At 42.2% G+C, this 21174-nt stretch overlaps 1 protein-coding gene across 1 annotated transcript in view; it reads right to left on the bottom strand.

Moving 5' to 3' along the window:
- The window catches only part of LOC138758436 (complement C3-like), a 120175-nt gene that overhangs the window by 80389 nt on the left and 18612 nt on the right, over window positions 1–21174 (bottom strand). Inside the window, exons 9-14 of the mRNA XM_069927346.1 lie at window positions 18229–18349; window positions 15463–15578; window positions 15222–15368; window positions 10699–10899; window positions 6889–7092; window positions 2367–2531 (exon numbers count right to left, since the gene is read on the bottom strand). Of these exons, the coding sequence (XP_069783447.1) occupies window positions 2367–2531; window positions 6889–7092; window positions 10699–10899; window positions 15222–15368; window positions 15463–15578; window positions 18229–18349 (954 nt within the window). The remainder of the gene's footprint in view (window positions 1–2366; window positions 2532–6888; window positions 7093–10698; window positions 10900–15221; window positions 15369–15462; window positions 15579–18228; window positions 18350–21174) is intronic.

The raw sequence follows: 21174 nt of genomic DNA, 5'->3' as shown, positions 1-21174 counted from the left end.
AAAGCGCTCCAATGGATGTTGAGGATGGAGCGGAGACAACGCTGGTGGAAGCGTTCTAGGAGCCGTAGGTGGTGCCGGTAGAGGACCCATGATTCGGAGCCAAACAGGAGTGTGGGTATGACAACGGCTCTGTATACGCTTATCTTTGTGAGGTTTTTCAGTTGGTTGTTTTTCCAGACTCTTTTGTGTAGTCTTCCAAAGGCGCTATTTGCCTTGGCGAGTCTGTTGTCTATCTCATTGTCGATCGACAAATGTATGAACTGCTTAAGTGGACGTGTTTTGTTTAGTTTCCAGGCATCAAGACCTGGACCTGATCCTTTCGCCATCCTTCAGGACTGACATTATAAATACAAAGCTCATCTGTAGACATTGGAAAGAGGAATTCATATCCTGGAGGCAGACATTAACTTGTTTCTTTTTTTAAGCAGTTTTGCCATTCTGAATTTCACGTCATTATTTTCTTAGATTTTGTTTGGGGAAAAGAACTAGCAGGAATTTGAAAATTTTAAATCTTCCATGCTTTTCTGCTCACCCAATTGTCAATTCAACCAGTCATGTTCCATAAAAACACAAAATAAATTGGGTGGCACTGACTCATGGGCCAAAATGGCCTGTTCAATTTAAATTTTAAATTTAAATGCTGGAGGAACTCAGCCAGTATCGCAGCAACCACAGGAGGTAAAGGTATATAACCCTTCTTCAAGGTTTAAGCAGAAAGCAGGTAGGGGTCCGAATTCAAGATTGGAGAGAGAAAAGGGGAAGAATGGGAAGGAGAAGAGTCCAGACCCACAGACAGAAGTTAATTGGATCTGATAAGATAAAAGGTGAGAATTGATCTTGGTTCTGTGGAAGGAGTCAGAGGGGGAGAGAGAGAGGGAATGAGTGGAAAGGGGACAGGGAGACAGAAATGGAGGAAGTTGGGATGAAGGGGAGGGGGGAAAATTAATAGAAATTGGAGAAGTTGATACCAATTACATCCAGTTTGAAGGTGCCCAGAAGGAAGATGAGGGGTTACACCTTCAATATGCATGTGGTCTCAGTCTAACAGGGCATGAGACATGTTAGCAAGGCAATGGGACGGGGAATTGAAATGGGTGACCACTGGGAGATCCACACTATTGCAGCGGACGGAGTCGAAATACTCAACATGTGATCTCCCAGTCAGTCCCAGATCATGCATAATGGCTTGCTTCGACCAACTTCCCCCAACCTCTTCTCCCCAAATATCTCAGCCCTACACCGCCCATTCCCCATTGTGCCGTTCTATCTCCAGGTTTGCTCTGTTCTCGTGTCCCATTGATACTGGTCAAAGAAATGAACTCAAAGACAGAAACTTGAGATTCACCCTAAGAGTGAATTGACATGATCTTATGGAGAATCTGTAGCAGCCTTCACTGCCCCCAGAACTCTCAAAATCTACCTCTACAAGCACTTAGTTATATACAGCAGGACAAACAAGGTTTTGCAGAAATTATAAAACCATAAGACAATGGAGCAAAAGTAGGCCATTCAGCCCATTTGCCTTACCATTTAATCATGAGCTGATTCATTTCCCCACTCAGCCTCACTGCTTGGCCTTCTCCCATCAACCTTTGATGCCCTGTCTAATCAAGAACTCAATCTCCCAATGTCTGGGCTCCACAACCGCGTGTTGAGACAAATTCCACAGAGATACCACCCTCTGGCTGAAGAAATTCCTATTCATTTCTGTTCAAAGCACACGCCCCTCAACCCTGAAGTGGTGTCCTCTTCTTCTGGACTCTCCCCGCATGGGAAACAAACTTTCTGCATCAACTCTGTCCATGCCTTTCAACGTTCAGGATGTTTCAATGAGATTCCCTCTCATTCTCCTAAATCCCAATGAATACAGGCCAAGAGCCGTCAAAGGCTCCTCATATGATGATAACCCTTTCATTTCCAGAAACATCCTAGTGATCTCCCTTTGATCCCTCGCCAACGTCAACACATTTTATCTTTAAATTATGCTTACCTCACTTAATTTAAAACTTTGAAACTACATCTAGACCTTATTATAATCTTCATTTTGTCTAATTGTAAGAAAAACTCATCATGAACCACTGTCAGCGACCTTGACTGCAATCAAAGCTACAAATTAGCTTCAAAGCAGCATGTTTTGCAAAACACAACCAGCCAGTTTCTAGCACTGCTCCAACATCTCTGCATGAAATTTCTCCCACAATGCTTCAATCTCTCGAACCCCTTCCAAATGTTAATCCAAAAGTGACAATTAATTTCTAACAGTATTCTTTAAAGTAAAATGTTGGGAATGGTCATATAAGTTATTCAAATATTTGCCTGGTCTAATTGCTGATTGTACGTTTAGAAAAAGATGGACATTTTCTTACCTTACTCTGTGTTATTTTATTTTTCTTACTCAGGGCAAAAACTGCTTTATCCACAGCAACAAGACCGACCCTTGCTCCCGAATCTCCCGTTATTTTCAGTTTAAACCTTTGTCCAGGTTTGTATAATCTATTCTCATCATTACGATCTGTGGCAGAAACCTTCAGCTGGAAACAAATACGTTAATTTACATTTTGTCACAAATATCAGGTACCGCTGAAGCGAACAATAGCTGCCGACTGCTCTCAAATTGGGCTGTGTTATGACAGTTACATCCCTTGAAACTGGGACAAAGTGGCCACACGCAGTAAATGCTGAGTTCACAGCTACTGCCAAAAAGGCAACAGTATTCGTTGCATGGACTTCCCCTCCCTCTTCTTGCTATTCAGTCGACGGGTATTCAACAGCCACTAAAGCCCCTTTTCCACTGGCATCTTGTCTGGGGAATTAACCGATTAAGGGTTCAGTGGGACAGGAAAACAATCAGCATGCTGACGTCAAATTAGGTCAAATCTCGCCTGGGATTGACAGCCTCTACCCCTACTCATATCCCTGACCTCAGCTGACATCAACGTGCCAATTAAACCAGTGGGAAAAGGACAACTTCCATCCATTCCATTTGAAGGTAGACTCTCCGATCCCCGGCGATGAGTTGTGTTCAGTGGAAGAGCATTCAGTGTCCCGGTGAAAGGTGGCCCAGTGGAAACAACAGAAATGACTTCCTATCCCGGGATGCTGCACGGCCAATTAACAGGGCTTGCGACCCTGCACTTCAAAGTGTTCTCACCGACAACAACTTGGAAAGCTATTTTTGATGTCATTTTTTAATATTTTACAAAGTTTCAATCTATCAAACACATAAAAACAATTGCTTTGTTTAAAAGCACCATATAGTTTGAAATATTCACAAAGAATCAGTCAACTAACTAATTTTAGACGCTGATTGTTTTCTGAGCAACATTTGTGGCATTAACAATTCCCTTGTATCTCACATTACTAAATACAATATCTTCAGATTATATACAGAAAAGAAACTCAATGGCTTTCAAATGACCAATTTCATTTCACGTGCTTGTATAAAAAGCTCGCACATTCATTAGTCAACCTTCAAAAATTATATACCCTATATACTCGTGTAAAAGTCGACCCCCCATTTTTGGACATTTCTGAAATATCTTGTGTAAAAGTCAACCCTAGTTCTACACAGATAACAGATCAACAGTTGCAAGTACCTGCACTTGCTATTTCAGTTGAGATAGAGCAGGGGATGATAGGGGGAGGAGTGGAAAATATCACAGCTGTGCTCAGGCAGGAGAGACTTGGCTACTGAGGCTATCTGGGTGGAACTGAGCAATGGGGAAGATATGACCACACTCATGGGATTGTATTATAGACCACACAATAGTCAGTGAAAATTGGAAGAGTAAATCTGGAGGGAGATAAGAGTGCTGAAAAAGTTGTGATAGTAGGAGATTTTAAACTTTTCACATAATGAATGGGACTCCCATACTGTAAAGGGGCTAGATGATTTGGAGTTTGTCGGATGTGTTCAGGTAGCGAGGAGTGAGGATCTCAGGACTGGTGACAGAAGTATGTGTAGGGGAACATTTTGGGTCAGTGACAAAATTGGTCCTCTTGAAGATCAGATCTGTCAGCTATGTATGGAGACAAAAGAGATCTTAAATATATTTTTTTTGCATCAATATTTACTCAGTGTAAGGAAGTACAGATAACAAGCAGAGAGGTCATGGAAACTATGTAGATTAAAAAAGAGGAGATACTTGCTGCCCTAAAGCAAATAAGGGTGGGTAAATCCCCAGAACCCGACAAGTTATTCCCTCGGACATTGAGAAAGGCTAATGTAGAAATTGTCAGAGCTCTGGCAGAAATACTTAAAATGTCCTTGGCCATGGACGTGGTGTCGGAGGATGGGAGGGTAGTTCATGTTGTTGCATTGTTTAAAAAAAGTTCCAAAAGTAACCCTGGAAATTATAGACTGGCAACCCTAATGTTAGTAGTAGGTAAGTTATTGAAAGGTGTTCTTAGGAATTGGATAGCCAGGGACTAATTAGGGATAATCAATATGGCTTTGTGTTTAACCAATCTTGTAGAGTTTTTCGAGGATATTACCAGGAAAGTTGATGTAGGAAAGGCTATCGATGTTGTCTACATTGACTTTAGTAAGGCCTTTGACAAGGTCCCACATGGGAGGCTAGCCAGAAAGGTTCAAACGCTAAGTATTTATGGGGAGGTAATCAGCTGGATTTGACAATGGCTGCATAGGAGAAGCCAGAGCATGGTAGTGAACAATTGCATCTCTGATTAGAGGCCAGTGACTAGTGGGGCGCTTCAGGGATTGGTGCTGGGACCATTGTTGTTTGTCATCTGTATCAATGATCTGGGTGATAATGAGGTAAATTGGAATAGTAAATTTGCAATCAACACTAAAATTGCAGGTGTTGTGAACAGCGAGGATGGCTTTCAGAGCTTGCAGAGAGATCTGGACCAGTTGGAAAAATGAGTTGAAAAATGGCAGATGGAATTTAATGCAGATGAGGGTGAGGTTTTACATTTTGGAAGGACAAACACGGTTAATGGTTGGGCACTGAGAAGTGCGGTAGAACAGTGGGAATACAGATACATAATTCCCTGAAAATATGCTGTCGATGGTTGGATGTCGCCCGGACTTCAGGAACTGAATTACAGGGAAAGGTTAAACAGGTTAGGACCTCCCCCCACCACCCCCCCCACTCATCCCCCACTCGCAGGAGCATAGAAGAATGAGGAGAGATTTGATATAGGCATTAAAAATTATGAGGGGTCTGGACAGAGTAAATGTAGATAAGCTTTTTCCACTAAAAATAGGTGAGATACAAACCAGAGGACATGGGTTAAGGGTGAAAGGGAAAAGTTTAGGGGGTCCTTCTTCACACAGAGAGTGGAGGGAGCGTGGAACGAGCTGCCAGCTGCAAGCTTAATTTTAACATTGAAGAAGAATTTGGGCAGGAGTATGGAGGATATGCTCAGGGTACAGGTCAGTGGAACTAGGTAGAATGGTGAGGTGAAATTTCACAGAGTAAATCTGCAGAATCAGTTGAGAGAGTGTAAATGCAACAGTGGCCAAATAGTTGCGCTGACATAATTGTTGCATGGACATTGAAATTCACAACCAACATAGTATCAATGTCACCAAACATCCACCTCGATGCACCGGAGATCAGCATCTGCTTAGGGGACAAGAGACCTTTCACTCTGTATTGTTCCTTCAATTCACTGTGCTTTTGGACTTCTGCTCTGATACGGTATTTTGGATTCTAGTGTGAATTTCAAACCCTCGAAAGTAGTATCCATGTAATAGTCGACCCCATAGATTTAACATTGAAAAATAATCTCCAAAATTCAACTTTTACATGAGTATATACAGTAATTTACACAGAACAAAAGACGTTTTTCTTACTGTGCTGGTCATTATCCCTTTATCTGTGATTCCACAAACCAAACTTTTCTTTACTGCATGTACATATTCATTATATTTTCAGGTGTTCTCGAGAGCATGAGAAGAGAACGTGGCTCAGGCTGCGAGCAGCGCAACTCCAGCGGGTGGGGAGAGCCCGACCAGGCCAGAAGGTGGCAGACAAGGGCACTGCAGGGCCTGGTGGGGATGAGTCTCTTCTTGTTTTAAACGCGGGATCAATCGCGGACTGGATTACCCGTAATCGCCCATGCAGCTGGAACCGCTCTGGGAAATGTTGAGCCAACTCCCAGAAAAGAGGGTTTATGTTTTGCGCGAATCTGTATCACCGCCAGTTTAATTTCCTAATCCGGAATAATCCGAATACCGAGCAGTGTCCAGTCCCAAGGATCTCGGAAAAAAGGATAACAAACTGGACACACATAGTTACTGGTGGAAACAGTAGACGTGGCAGCTTTCACCTTTACCTTTATCTTTGTGGCTGCAAAATTTACATGATCTGAAGCAGTCATTTCAAATGAGCATGTGAAGTTCAGATCATGTTGATGCTAAATGCATTATAATCGGGCCTTTTTCCCAAAAACAGGTAGCAATAGGTACCTAGATGGCACAACTGTATCATATCGTAACAGGTCTTGCCACATTGTAAGGTAAATAGGGGTTACGTCAGTAAACAGAGATGGTGAATTGAAGGAAGTATTTGTTGTGTCTCCACATGTAACAATGTGATACTACGGTTGATCAAACAGCTATAACTTGGCATATGACTAACACTGTCTTAGTTAGACAGCAATTCCCTCACCTGCCGCAAGTTGGAGGAGCGAGAGGAGGACGGAGAAATGAGGTGAAGCAAAGACAAAATATTCCCTGATCCTGGCTGTGATGAGATGGGATCTATATTGGACCAATTGTCGAGAATGGGGGCTCACATTATATCTCTTATTCTCAGCAAATGGTGCTGAATGCAGAAACTTAGCCTTCGACCTCTACTGTCACCCCCCCCACCCCACGTCACTGTCAGAGTCCACTCCAGAGAAAATAAATATACTTACTATTCCCATGCATGTGTCCTCCACATCAATCCAAATAGAGTCTGCAACAATTTCTACCTGTGTTCCCTTCATAATATAATAATAAGCCACAATTCTGAACGACGGAATTAAATGCCTGGTGATTGGAATTTGCATGGTCACCAAGATTTGATCCTTTCCTCTTGCCTGTCTCCCAAACTTGACTATCTTGCCTTTGTTAATCAACTGGCAAAAGAAAGCAAAACATTAACTTCATGTAAAAATGTAGAACAAACAATTGTGAAGACACAATGCCGGAGAAACTCAGCAGGGCAAATGATGTACTTTATATAGCAGAGATACATAACCAATGTTTCGAGCTTGAGCCCTTCAGCAAGAACATGTGCATCAACATGCATTCAATCTATAATCTATGTAATGCACAGCATCTGTATAAGTGAGCTGCTTTTATAGCCTGTCTTCTTCTATCCTGAATAACCATTCCCTGGCCTAAGACATCATTTGCATAGCACCTGAACTAAGTGCATGTCAAGACATGGCTAGACTGACCAAAACAGATTGGCAATATGCTAGTCGACTTAAAATATGACAGGAAATCACAAAATATATTATATCTAAAAAATGGTTTGTGATAGGAAAATGTTAAGGTAATTTTCATGATTAGAAACCCAACATCCATAAAATGCACCCAAAAGTGTTCAGGAAGCAAAATCTTTGTTGGCCAGTGTAATCAGGGAACACGCAAGAGTCCCTTTAATTTACAGGAATTTAGATAAGTAACAAACCAAAGCAATATGTCCAGTGATCAATTGGGGGAAACCAGAGGTGAACATGGTGAGCAAATTTAAATTCCGGGGTGTCATTATCTCTGAAGATTTTAACTGCAGCCAACATACTAATATCATGTTGAAGAAAGCACGTGTGCATTTTTACTTCCTCAGGAGTTTGTGGAGATTTGGTATGACATCAGGAACCTCGGTAAACTTCCCTTGATTTGCAGTGGAAAGTGTGCTGACCGGCTGCATCATAACCTGGTATAGGGGGCACCAATATTTCTGAGTGGAAAGTCCTGCAAAAGGTAGTGGACACAGCCCAGGACATCACAGTCAAAACTCTGACCACCATCGATAAAACCTACTTGGAACACTGCAGTCGGAGAGCAGCAGCAATCACCAAGGATCCACACCACCCAGGGCAAGCTCTGTTCTCGCGGCTGCCATAAGGAAGATCTCAGTGCCAGAAGACTTGCACCACCAGGTTCAGGAACAGTTGCTACCCCTCCACCATCAGACTCCTCAACAACAGACTCAGAGACTCACTTGCTCATTATCTATTACTGTACATTTATTTGCTGTATTTACAGTTAGTATGTTTACATGACTGTGGTGGTACACCACCGGCCTACTGCAGGGGGCAACCTCTGTACCTGCAGGAGTTTAAGGGGACAGGACAACACCTGGCTGGCTACCAATCAGTCGGCCTGAATGGATCAAGGCCCACCCAGTCAGGTGTCAATCAGCCTCCGGGATACAAGCCTGTGCCGGCCTCCCGAGGCCTCACACAGAGTTGCTACAGCCACAGCCAGCCTGGCTCTATGGAAGTCTTTGTGGATTAAAGCCTGTTGTTCAGTCTTTACCTTGTGTGTGTCTGATTATGTCTAACAGCGCACCACAATGACCTTCTTTGTTTACATTTCTCTATTTTGTGTACTTATCATTTTCTTGAGTATAGTTTGCACTATCAATGAGTAGAAATGCTGCCTGGCCCACAGGAAAATGAATTTCAGGGTTGTATGTGATGCCATGCATGTTCTCTGACAATAACTTTGAACTTTGAACTACATATTTAGTATGTCACTTGCACAGTAAAGCTGCTGCTCAGTATATTAACAGTCTTATCCCTTAACTCAAAGCACTTTGCTTGGTAAATATCACATTGATGCTTGTGGGAGATTATTGATACAAATTGAAAAGACTGCTTTCTACAACACCAACTTTGTTACAAAGCTAGTTCGGTGGAATATTTTAGGAAAGGAACTTTAGAATTCATGAAATGTTTCCTTCGTAGAAAAAGTATGAAACGAACTAATTTTGACCTATGGTATGTATCAATAAAACACCACTAGTAAAATATTAAGGAGTCATCTGAATCAGTCTTGCCCTCCAATTAGACTGGACAACGAAGATTTTGCTTCCTGAAAACTTTGGGGTATATTTTATGGACATTGGACTACTGATCACAAAACTTACTTTGTAATTTTCCTATCACGTACCCTTATTCGACATCCTATTTTTGCGCTTTCCTGTCATATTTAAAATCTACTTCAAGCACACCAAACCATGACGTGCAACATGCCATTGAAAATTTATTCTCTCCATTCGCACTTGGACGTCTTCCCTGCTGATCTTGGTGCAGTCAGTGATCAACACAGTGAGAGGTTTCACCAAGACATGGAAAAGTAGTATCAGGGCAACTGGAATCCATCAGTGCAGGCCAGCTATTGTCAGACACTGACACGAGTGGCATCAGATGCTGAGTACAAATGAAAATTAGGTCAGTTGAATTGACACAATGTGTCAGCATCATTATGCGATTAAACATGCTAAATTCATAAAAAGTTAATTTAATGTTTCTCCAACTTCCAGCATGATACAGCAAATCTGAAATTATTTTTGAATTCAGCTGGAAGATGTCTATCACAATGACCAATTATTTTTCAGGTAGCAATCTTTGGAAAAAAAATCATTGTCTGTTGTTATTCATCCCCTGTCCTTGATCTTCTCCAGATAACCCTGGTTTTCCCCAGGGTTGGCATCAGAACAAGTCTAATGGGGGGCATTAGGGTAACCGTGGGGGGGGAGGGGAGGCACAAACTGCCATTCAAAGACTCTCAGTGAGAAGGGGCATGCTTATATCGTGTCGCTAGCGCTGCAGGTGGGGGGGGGGCACAATAACTCATTTGTAGCGGCGATGCCTGCTAATACCTTCGCTTGGCACCTGCCCTGGTATTCCCCGTCAATAAACTCTGTCTCCCTCACCAAATTTACTACTCCAGTGACCTGCACAGTATCAGGAAGATTAAAAGCACATGCTGTGGTGCACAATTGTTCATGTGGACATGAGTCTACCACTCTGAAGACCTAGGTCCTTCGTGGTTAGAATATCTATCTCATTCCATAATTAATTAATTGAACTCTTTATACTTTTGTGAACTACAAACTTCATTTAGTAAACCACAGGCAGCATTTAAGCCCCAATTAATAACACTGGATTGGATTAGATTAGATGTGGTTAGACCTAACCTTTCAGTGATGTTATGGACCACGCCCTGTTATATTTTGGCAGAAATATCTTAACTGTTTTGATCGGCATTTCATAATCTTGAGTTTATCCAAAACACATTAATTAACTCACATCAGGACCCATCACACCAATGTGTATGAACGTCCACTAGCCCGCAGTTCAACAAAACCTTGGTTAAATATTTTTATCCTTGCTTTTCAATCTCAAACATTAAAAGCATTAAAATTTCCTTACATTCTATAATCCTCAGAGACCACTTTCTCTCTCCCAATTCTGGCTTTGATCGTCCTTAAATTAAAGCACTTCGAACCATTGTCTTGAGAATTTCTTCCAAAAACTCTTGGTCTCTTTGCTCCAACCAGAAGATTTAGTTTGTCAAATGATTTTTCCCCCAAAATTGACTCAATGTCAATTCTCATCTATTAAGGTCTCAGCATTTTTACATTAGCTATATTAACGCACGAGAGTTGACAAATTCAAAATGAATGTCATTATAAGATTACAATACAGATTTAGAAAAAAACGTACCATGTAGGTGAAGTATTTTATTTGTTCCTGGATGTTTTTATTGTCATTCCGTAGGTTCAAATGAACCAATAAGTCACTACCTTCTTTTTGAACGCCAATGTGCAAGTAGTTTCTGGAACCACCTTGTGTAGTGTAGGGCTCTGCAACCATATTTGCAGATGCCTGTTGATTTCTGGCAACATTGGGATCATCTGTGGAAACCTGCACACAGAATTAACAAGAAAGAAAGTTAAATGCCAAAAGTTAATCTTGTGCCAACTTCAAAAATAAACTGCAGTGCAAAAGCAATGCATGATCCGAAAGTAGTGGGAATTTGCAGCCTTTGGTACCCTGTCAGTTGTAGTTGCTGAAGACATTGGCCTGCCTTTTCCATGTGGCAGGGTGAATGGCTGTCCATTCAGAAAGCTCAAGCATTGATGCTGAAGAACAAACCATTGAGATTCCATAAGCTGATAGGATGTCGGAGCAAAAATAGGCCATTTAGCCTATCGGGCCTATACCGCCATTCATGAACTGATTCACTTCCCTACTCAGCCCCACTGCCCGGCCTTCCCCCCAAAACCTTTGATGCCTTGGCTAATTAAGAACCTATCAATCTCTGTCTTAAATACACCCAATGATCTGGCCTCCTTCACCATTTGTGGCAACAAATTACACAGATTTCCACCCTCTGGCTACAGAAATTCCTTTGCATCTCTGTTCCGTGGATCCTGAAGTTGTGCTCCCTTGTCTTCAACTCTCTCATGTTTCTGCATCTACTCTGTCCATGCCTTTCAACATTCAAAACGTCTCAATGAGATCCTCCCTCATTCTCCTAATTTCCATGAATACAGGCCAAGAGCCTGTATTCCTTATTTGATAAATTTTTCATTCCCAGAATCATCCTTGTGAACCTCCTCTGAACCCTCTCTAATGCCAGTGCATCTTTTCTCCAAAGAGGAGCCCCAAAACTGCTCACAATCCTCTACGTGAGGGCTAACCATGCCTTATGAAGCCTCCACATCACATCCCTGCTCTTAGATTCAGGTGATCTTGCACGAGGACTCCCAGGTCCCTTCGCATCCCAACTGAGCATACACCAAATATCTTATTTTTGGGTTGTAAGGTGAGGCCATAATAAAAGCTGAAGATGGCAAACACTGAATTTTTCAATTCCACAACAGACTTGCAAAAATTAAAACGATAATTTTGATGGTTTACTCAATAAACACCGACTCTTCTACATTAATGAAGTTGCCAACTGGATATTAAATTGTAAAATTATAAAAATGAGTGACATATTAGGAGGCCATTTGCTCCACTAACAACAATGACAGCCAACAAAGAACAATTTCAAGCTAATCTTGTGGCTCACTCTGTAGCCAGTATATATTGTATACTCTATACTATATACTCTTTTTATTGCGTGAGATGGATTCTTCATCACCATGCTTTCAGCCACTGAATTCCACTTGCAATCACACTTCTACTGAAAAAAAATCTTTCCATAGCTCCATTAGCATCCTGGGCACTCCACTGAGGCATTATGCACTATCTGGCCATCTTATAAGCAATATATTACAAATAAATTTCTTCCTGGACTCGTTTGTTTGAAAGAAAACCACCCCAAACTACACAATCTTGCCTCACACAAGGGCTGGCAAGATCATTGCTTATCCCCTCTCAAGTGATGTCATCTTTTCCTGGCAACATGTTCTGAGCTACTACCAGCTCAGTAAATTAACAGTGGGGATCATTTTGTCAAGTCATTTAAATAAGGAGATTTTCCACCGTGATGCCTTACCACGACATGGCACTATTCACATGTGCTGTGGCGAAGAAGTTTTTTTTATCAAATCATTTTTAAGAAACATTATAGACAGCCATTTAATGTCCTTGATGAGATAATGTTCCGTGTTTATTTTAAATCGTTCTGAATCGTCAGAGTTATCTCTGAAGAGGAAAATCAGCAGGAGATGAGATCAGGCTTTTCTAAATCAGGTGAGGTTTGACAGATGAAGAAGGGGCAATGATAGAAGTGGCAGTAACCAGAGAAACGAGTGAGCAGAAGATTTGTCAAGCAGCCATTCTCAACCATTTTCTGGCTGTGGCCCCCTTAAGGTTTATGGGTCAAGGTTTATGGGCGCCCTTCTCTGTAAAGCAGACAAGTTTTGGTATCTTCCGTCTTCCTCTCCCGTCGACTACAATTTTTAAAAAAATCATGAAAAATACGAGAGGTGAAAAGAAAACCAGGCTTTTACATAAATGTGGCCCCCCAGGAGTGCAGAGGAATTCCCCCCACCCCCCCCCCCACATTGAGAAGATTATGGTTGCCATGGTCTGGAATGTGCTGCCTGCAAGAGATTCAACACCAACTACCAAATGGGCATTGTCTGGATATTTGAAAGAAAATCATTTGCATCTAAAGTCCAAAAATCCAGGTGCCAGAAATCCAGACCCACCCGAGAATCCAGACTTTCCTAAAATTCTCAATCTGTTCAAATTTAGTGGGTTTTTTTGTGTGCACACAAGTGCCACAGATGCACAAAGGAACATAGGAAGTAGGAACAGGAGTAGGCCAAAAATGGCCCACCGAGCCTGCTCCGCCATTCAATACAATCATGGTTGATCTAATTTATGACCTAACTCCACCTACCTGCCTTCTCCCCATATCCCCTAATTCCTCTATCATGTAAAAATTTATCTAACTGAATTTTAAATATGTTTAATGAGGCAGCCTCAACCACTTCCCTGGTTAGAGATTTCCAAACATTCACTACTCTCTGGGAAAAACTATTTTTCCTCATCTCTGTCCTAAATCTACTCCGCCGAATCTTGAGACTGTGTCCTCTCATTTTAGTTTCCCCGGCCAGCTCAAAAAACCTTCTTACATCTATCCTATTCATACCCTTCATAATCCTATATGTTTCTATATGTTCATTCTTCTGAACTCGAGCGAATAAAATCCTAGACGATTTAATCTTTCATCATAAGTCAACCCCTTCATCCCAGGGATCAACCTAGTAAACCTCCTCTGGACCGTCTCCAAAGCCAGTATATCCTTCCTCAAATATGGAGACCAGAACTGGACACAGTATTCCAGATACGGTCTCACCAGTACCTTATACAGTTGCAACATTACCTCCCTACTCCTGAAGTCAATTCCTCTAGCGATGAAGGCCAACATTCCATTTGCCTTCTTAATAACCTGCTGCACCTGAAACCTAACTTTTTGCAATTCATGCACAAGCACTCCCAAGTCCCTCTGCACAACAGCATGCTGTAGTTCTTCACCCTTTAAAGAATATTCAGCTCTTTTATTGTTCTTGCGAAAGTGGATAACCTCACACTTACTAACATTGTACTCTATCTGCCAGACCTTTGCCCACTCATCCAGCTTAACTATATCCCTCTGCAGACTCTCCACATCCTCATTACAATTTGCTCTTCCACTCAATTTGGTGTAATCTGCAAACTTGGCTACACCACATTTTGTCCCCTCCTCCAAGTCATCAATGTAAATGATGAACAGTTGTGGGCCTAACACTGACCCCTGCAGCACCCCACTTACCACTCTCTGCCAACCTGAAAAACTCCCATTTATCCCGACTCTCTGCCTCCTGTCAGAAAACCAATTTTCAATCCAGGTCAATATACTTCCCCGGACTCCACTTTCCTGTAACTTACTGAGAAGTCTCTTGTGCGGCACCTTATCAAATGCATTCTGGAAATCCAAATATACAACATCAACCTGTTCCCCTCTATCCACCGCACCCATTATATCCTCAAAGAATCCTAACAAGTTGGTCAAACAAGATCTTCCCTTTCTAAAACCATGCTGCGTCTGCCTGATTGAACCCTTACATTCCAAAAGTTTCACTATTTTATCTTTAATGACGGTTTCAAGCATTTTTCCAACTACAGACATCAAGCTAATTGGCCGATAATTTCCAGTCTTCTGCCTACATCCCTTCTTAAGAAGTGGCATGACATTTGCTGTCTTCCAGTCTGCTGGGACCTGCCCGGAATCCAAGGAATTTTGGTATATGACCACCAATGCATTAACTGTAACTTCTGCCATTTCCTTCAGAACCCTTGGATGCATATCATCAGGACAAGCAAAAAAAAAGTTAGGATTACATTTTTGTCAAGAGTTGACTTTATTTTTCTTTAAAACTGCTCATTTGGATAAATGAAGTGTGTTGTATTTGCTAATGAAGAAACTATCAAAATTGACTTGTCATCTCTCTTTAGTCCTCCCTAACTTTGAATTTTAAAAGTACTGCCTCAGAATCCTGAAAATCTGAAAACCCCAACTGGCCCAACCCCCGAGCCGTCTGGATTTTCGGACTTCTACTGAACAAAGTACTGCTTAACAGAGTGGAGTAATAAAAATTCAGAGCAAGAATATTTGGAAAGAGCCCTCCACTTTGTGAAGATTTCAAATTTACTGGCAGAGAACATACATCACATCACAATCAACCCTGAGATTCCCTTTTTGTTCTTTCATTCCAGGAGTTAATATTGAATGGACAAGTTCTTACTGATATCTGAAAGCTTTTTGACTCTCCAGGTGTATTTATTGTCAACTTGGCAATTCCATCCTTGTTGGTTTTCGACCTGACTTCGGTATTGACGACCTTCACGGGAACTCCATTGGCAGGGGATCTGTCAGGGTTTGTTATATAGACCTCAGGTAACAAAGAACAAGAGATTAAATATCCTCGTCCAAAATTAGCAAAGATGTACCATGAAGCAACAGAAATAAGAGAGAAAGCTGAGTACCATTAAGTCAAAAGGCATCCCAGGCTTGAAATATTTGGAAGTTTTAGTGAACAAGATTGTATATGGGGTGACAACTATTTTTATGTCTGATTTTTCTGCTTCCACAAGATCACTGCCTGCATTGAACAAAGGAAAAGAAAGCAGAAGTGAGAAAAAAATGAATTAGACATTTTACTCGATGAAAAATGTAAATAAATTCTGCTCAGGATTGCTAAAATTGCAAGATTGGCATCAATGCTTTTTGATAGACTTTCTGCAGCCATTGACAAAATAATGTGGCGATTCACTATGGAGAATCTTGCATGACTAACGTCTGCCAATTTGAGGTATTCAAGTCTGTACCGATCCTGATTGACACCAAACATCCAGGTACAATCTGCGTAAGGTCATGAGGTATACCAAGAGACAATACAAAACCAAGCTAGAGTTCCAGACAATCCTCACAGATACCTACTGTTTGCGGCAAGGCACAGAGCAGATTACATCAATGCATCCTACCCAAAACAAGTCAACGTATTTCATGCTTGTTGTGAACAGAAGGACAGTGAGTTGATGTCAACTACAACAGCCGCATGGGCACCTGTCCCCACTGTTTCTGCCTCAGACAACAGAACCATCTTCCTGAAATGCAGCCTGTGCAAAACAGACCCCAGTGGAATCTCTGGCCACGTACCAAGAACCAACACAGAACATCCTCCAGGGACCTTCATGGGCATCCTATCCAAGGGCATAGCACAGCAACACTACTCAAGACCAAGAGAGATTACAGGAAAGAATGAATGCAGCTCGGGCATTCGCATAGACTGGTCTTCCCTTTATCGCCTCCATCTACCTCAGTAAAATAACTAACCCATCAGGTGACCCATCCTCAGACAGCTACTATTCTACCGCCTCTTGTCAAGCAGAAGATATACGAGCTTCAAAATTTGTTCCTCTCGATTCAAGGACAGTTCCTTTCGTGCTCATATCAGATTTGTGATTGGTCCTCTCATAAGTAGATTGCAATCTTTTAACTGATCTCTTTCTCCAATACAGCATGCTCTGCAATTTTGTCTTTATACTGCACTCTCTCTTGTCCATGTGGTGAACTGCTGTACTCCTGGTTACCTGGCCCCTCCCCGTTCTGTGACTGTACCCCCAGCTCCTCCCTCTTGAACTTGTATAAAGACTCTGACACCTTGACCCCTCCCCTAAAAAGCTTGGGTCACAGCACAGGACAAGGTTCTGGTCCATTGTGAATAAAAGCCTGTAGATTGGTGACTCAGTCACATCCTCTCATTATTCACTGTGCATCAGTCAATTTACATCGCACCACCCCTGCTCCATTTACACAGCACCACCCCTGTTCCATTTACACTGCACCATCCTTCCTCCATTTACACTGCAATGCCCCTGCTCCATTTACACTGCACCATCCTTGCTCCATTTACACTGTACCATCCTTGCTCCATTTACACCGCACCACCTCTGCTCCATTTACACTGCACCATCCTTGCTCCATTTACACTGCACCATCTTTGCTCCATTTACACTGCACCACCCTTGCTCCATTTACACTGCAACGCCCCTGCTCCATTTACACCACACTACCTGTCGGTTGAATTGCCTGGAAACCATACAGTTTTTCATGATATCTTGGTCCACATGACAATAAACAATTCAGTTCAAATCAATTAACATTTTTATTTGGGTCAATGAGATGGGGTCTCCTCAATAAGCAAGCATTAGGACATGGAAAAATACTTGTGATCACCTGCACTCTCCTATTTGACAATGTGGTCATTTGATGAAAGGTTTCTTTGTTTTAATTTTATGTTTCAGCTCACCAAATGAAGGGCAGTCGGCTTTTGGTTCATGACATGCCCGTAGGGAGTAGATTGGCCAGATTCTATCTCTGTTCTCACCATCCATGGCAGCTGCTATTCTCTGCAAAATGATATCTTGGTCTTCTCTTTTTGTTAAAACAAGTAACTTTATCCCAGTGAGTTTCACACTTTTACTTTCCACTCACATCCCACTTTAAGCAATCCCTATGCCATAGGTGCTCTGTGATTAGTAAGGGATTGCTTAAGGTGGAAAGAAAAAGTTTGAAAACTACTGTTTTAACCGTACTTCATTGACTTGTTATGTGCCTGGTTTCAGAATTCCAAAGGAAGTGGGCCAATGACAATTTTTCTCAAGCAAAATATTTCCATCACAATTGCATCTAGAGCAGTGGTTCTCAACCTTCCCTTCCCACTCACGTCCTACCCTAATCAGGCTGTCAATCAGGAGACAACTGAATATAAAGGTGGGTGGGCAGAGGGTGGGAATGATAGGGGAAGAGGGAGTTACACAGGTGAACAGGTCAGGTGGATACAGGTGAGAGGATAGAACGGAAAAAAAGTTGAGAGGTAATGGGGAAGAGAGCAGAGGATAGCTCCCTGATAAGAGAGGGAAGGGGCTGGGGAGCAGGAAGGGAGGGAAAGAGAAACACATGGAGAAAGAGGTTTAATGGAAATTGGAGAAGTTGGTGTCAATGCCGTCTGGTTGCCCAGGCGAAATACAAGGTGTTGTTCCTCCAATTTGCAGATAGCCTCGGTTTGACAGTGCACGAGCCCATTCATAGACATGCCAGTGTGGGTATGGTGTGTGGAATTAAAGTGTCTGCCCACTGCAAGGTCCTTACATGAATACACAAGCATACAATTAAGAACAATCGCAAGATGGACAATGGATTTGCATTAGTTTCTCTGCATTCTTCTCTATATTAATCTGCAAACTCACCTGTATGTGTGATGACACTTGCAGACACGTAGATGGTGTAGCCGACCAATGAGTTAACGTTGTCGAAGGTGGCAGTCAAATGTTCCTTTTTTAGGACGGCTTGTCCATGGCCATTTGTAATCTGTAGACAGAGTTTGGAGAGTTCTCAACTTTGCGGGTGATGTTTCGAAGCAAACCTAACGGTAAAATAATTTTCAGGAAACATTCCTGTTCCCTTCTCAGATACTGATTAATTGTTACTCATCCTGTGTTCCCTTCCTCTTACCATGTATTTTCAGTTTTCTTACTTTACTCATCTTTTGATGAAATATGGATTTTTTTGTTGTTTTTTTTTAAATAAATTAAGAACCTACCCCTAAAACCCACATAAAATAATCAGCTTTTTAAAAAATATAACACCAAAGACATAGGAGCAGAAAGAGGCCGTTCAGCCCATCGAGTCTGTCCTGCCATTCCATCAACCTTTTCAACCCCATTATCTTGCCTTCTCCCTGTAACACTTGATGTCCTCCCTAATCAAGAACTACTATCTTAAAATAAACCCAACAACCTGGCCTCTGCAGTGGTCTGCAGTTATTGTGCAAAGAGCAATCTCAAAGTCTTATGCAGACATGATAAAAACTTCAGCATCATGAAAGACGTGAGTGTTTTCGCTGGGGTAGACACTGGGGTAGAGAGGGAGTGGCAGGGAAATAAATTGAGGCTGAAATATTTTGTATCTAATGTATTGTCTCTTTTAATTTCATTCAATTAGTTTTGAATTGTTGCTTTATGTTACAAGCACCTGTTTGGTTGCAGCAAGTAAGACTTTAAGTGCAGAAAAATGTGCAATTGCAGGGTTCTTCTGCCCGGTCTGACTGTCGTTGGATCTGTACAGGCTTTAAGCAGCCTGTTAAAGGAGCCCACAGTGGTTTATTTTAAAATGCTACAACCGTGGGGTCAGCCCCATGATAACGCTGCCTGTATTCGGCAGCAGCTTCGAGGGGAAATAGAGGACTGGTGCAGGGCAGCAGAAAATGGGAAGACCACCTCCTGTTTGAGAAGGAGAAACCAAGGACACGACCCATCGGATGGTGACCACAGTAGGAGCCGAGCAAAGGGGTTCCAAGGCTGAAGAACACAGAGGCGTTGGGCTGTCGGTGATTCGAGGCGAGGAACCTAGGCAGCCTGAGGGCTGCTGATGGTTTGCACCAAGCTGCAGATTGCTCAAGGCTAGCTCGAGACTGGCTGAAGCGTTACCCGGTATTGGAACCGAGATGCAGAAGGGTGGCAAGAGACTTGAGGGCTTCCCGATCGTGTCAGAGGTTAGGATCTAGAGCTCGGGTTGCCGATGGTTTGGACTAAAGTCTGTGTGGCTGAGGGAGCACCGAAGCACCGAAGGCGAATCCATGGACTTGGGGTGGGGGGAGGGTGGTGGCCGGTGATATTGTCTTTTGCTTCTCTTTCACTGAATGTAAGGGGTGCCAGACAATTTCTGCTGGTAGAGAATCATTGCATTACAATAGACTAAAGGAAATAATGGGTAATTTTACAATAAAAGAATCTTGAATACTATTTATTGTCATGTAATAAAACAGAAAATGTTCTATTACCCGAAATTGCATTTAATCTGGCATAAGAAGACAAAGATTCCTGTTATCAATTTACACCCCGTGTATTATTGGAACAAAACGTTGATGAATATTCTTCAGGATTTTTTAAACGAGAAAAAAAATACACGGTTTTGCGAAAGAAGGTGTGGCACAATGCTGTTTCTCACACCAGCTAGCGGGTCAGGGGTTCAAATCCTAGGCTGTCTGTCAGGAATTTGTATGTCCTCCCCGTGTCTGTGAGGGTTTCCTCCGAGGCTTCCGGTTGCCTCCCACCCTTCGAAAGGTACTGGGGGTGTAGGTTAATTGGGTGCAATAGGTGGTGGGCCAAAATGGCTTGTTACCATACTGTATGTCTGCATTTAAATTTAAAGGCTTGAAGAAAACTGGGCCATTCTTCTGATCTGATGCACAATGAGCGATCGAAGCTGAAACCTAACCCAAATATGGCCACGGGAATTTTCGTTAGAATTTTATTATTTATGAAATGAATTAAGTTGTCTTTTAGTGTTTGAACACAGAATAAATTGATGGAGGAGTTCAGCAGGTCCATTAGAGGAGAAGACCTGAACCAACATATCTTTGCCTCCTCGGAACGTTGCAGGACCTTCTTTAGCGATTTCACTTGGTTACTATAATCAAAGCATCTGCATCCCTTTGGAATTGCGGTTCAACATGTTAAATACTAAATTTATTTTTAACTTTCCGAACCTTTCCTCCTGAATTTTAATGAGTTGGCGTGGATGTCAAAGGCATTGACAGATTTCAATTAGCCCGAACTATAGCGGCACTTTTAGGGCCTCGCTGTAACCACATCAGCTACCGGAGTTCGAATCTGGCTTTCTCTGTAAGGAGCTTATACACTCTTCCCGTGTCTCTGTGGGTTTCCTCCGGTGGGCTCCAGTTTCCTCCCACCCTTCAAAAATGTACCAGGGTGTAATTGTGCAGAGCGGGCACATGGGCCACAAGGGCCTGTTACTGTGCTATGCGCCTCAATTTAAAATTTAAATAGCAATAGTTCAGTCAAGCTGCAGAGCAAATGTGCAGGCAAGTCATTTGGTGTTCAGGAGGTATTTTGTTTCCAAATGCATAGAAGGTAACAACTTAGTTGAGCTCATTCCATTTAGACTACAAGTGGGATTCAGATTTAAATGGTCAGTTAAGTTGAAGACAGGTAGTCGAGGAGATGTGCCAAAAAAACAAACCAGAACTGAAGGAACTCCCCAAAATTGAAAAAGGGCATCTATCTCAGCCTTATCATACAGAACAACTCATTGCCAAGTTGGTTCGGGAAATAGCTTTTTGCTGCAGGCAGTGAGATTGGTGAAATGTATCCTGTAAATCCTGGGTCTCTTAA

This window comes from Narcine bancroftii, chromosome 3, assembly GCF_036971445.1.
Source record: "Narcine bancroftii isolate sNarBan1 chromosome 3, sNarBan1.hap1, whole genome shotgun sequence".
Classification (NCBI taxonomy): domain Eukaryota; kingdom Metazoa; phylum Chordata; class Chondrichthyes; order Torpediniformes; family Narcinidae; genus Narcine; species Narcine bancroftii.
Note: the sequence above shows the minus strand (reverse complement) of the source record. Positions and strands in the feature narration are given on the sequence as shown.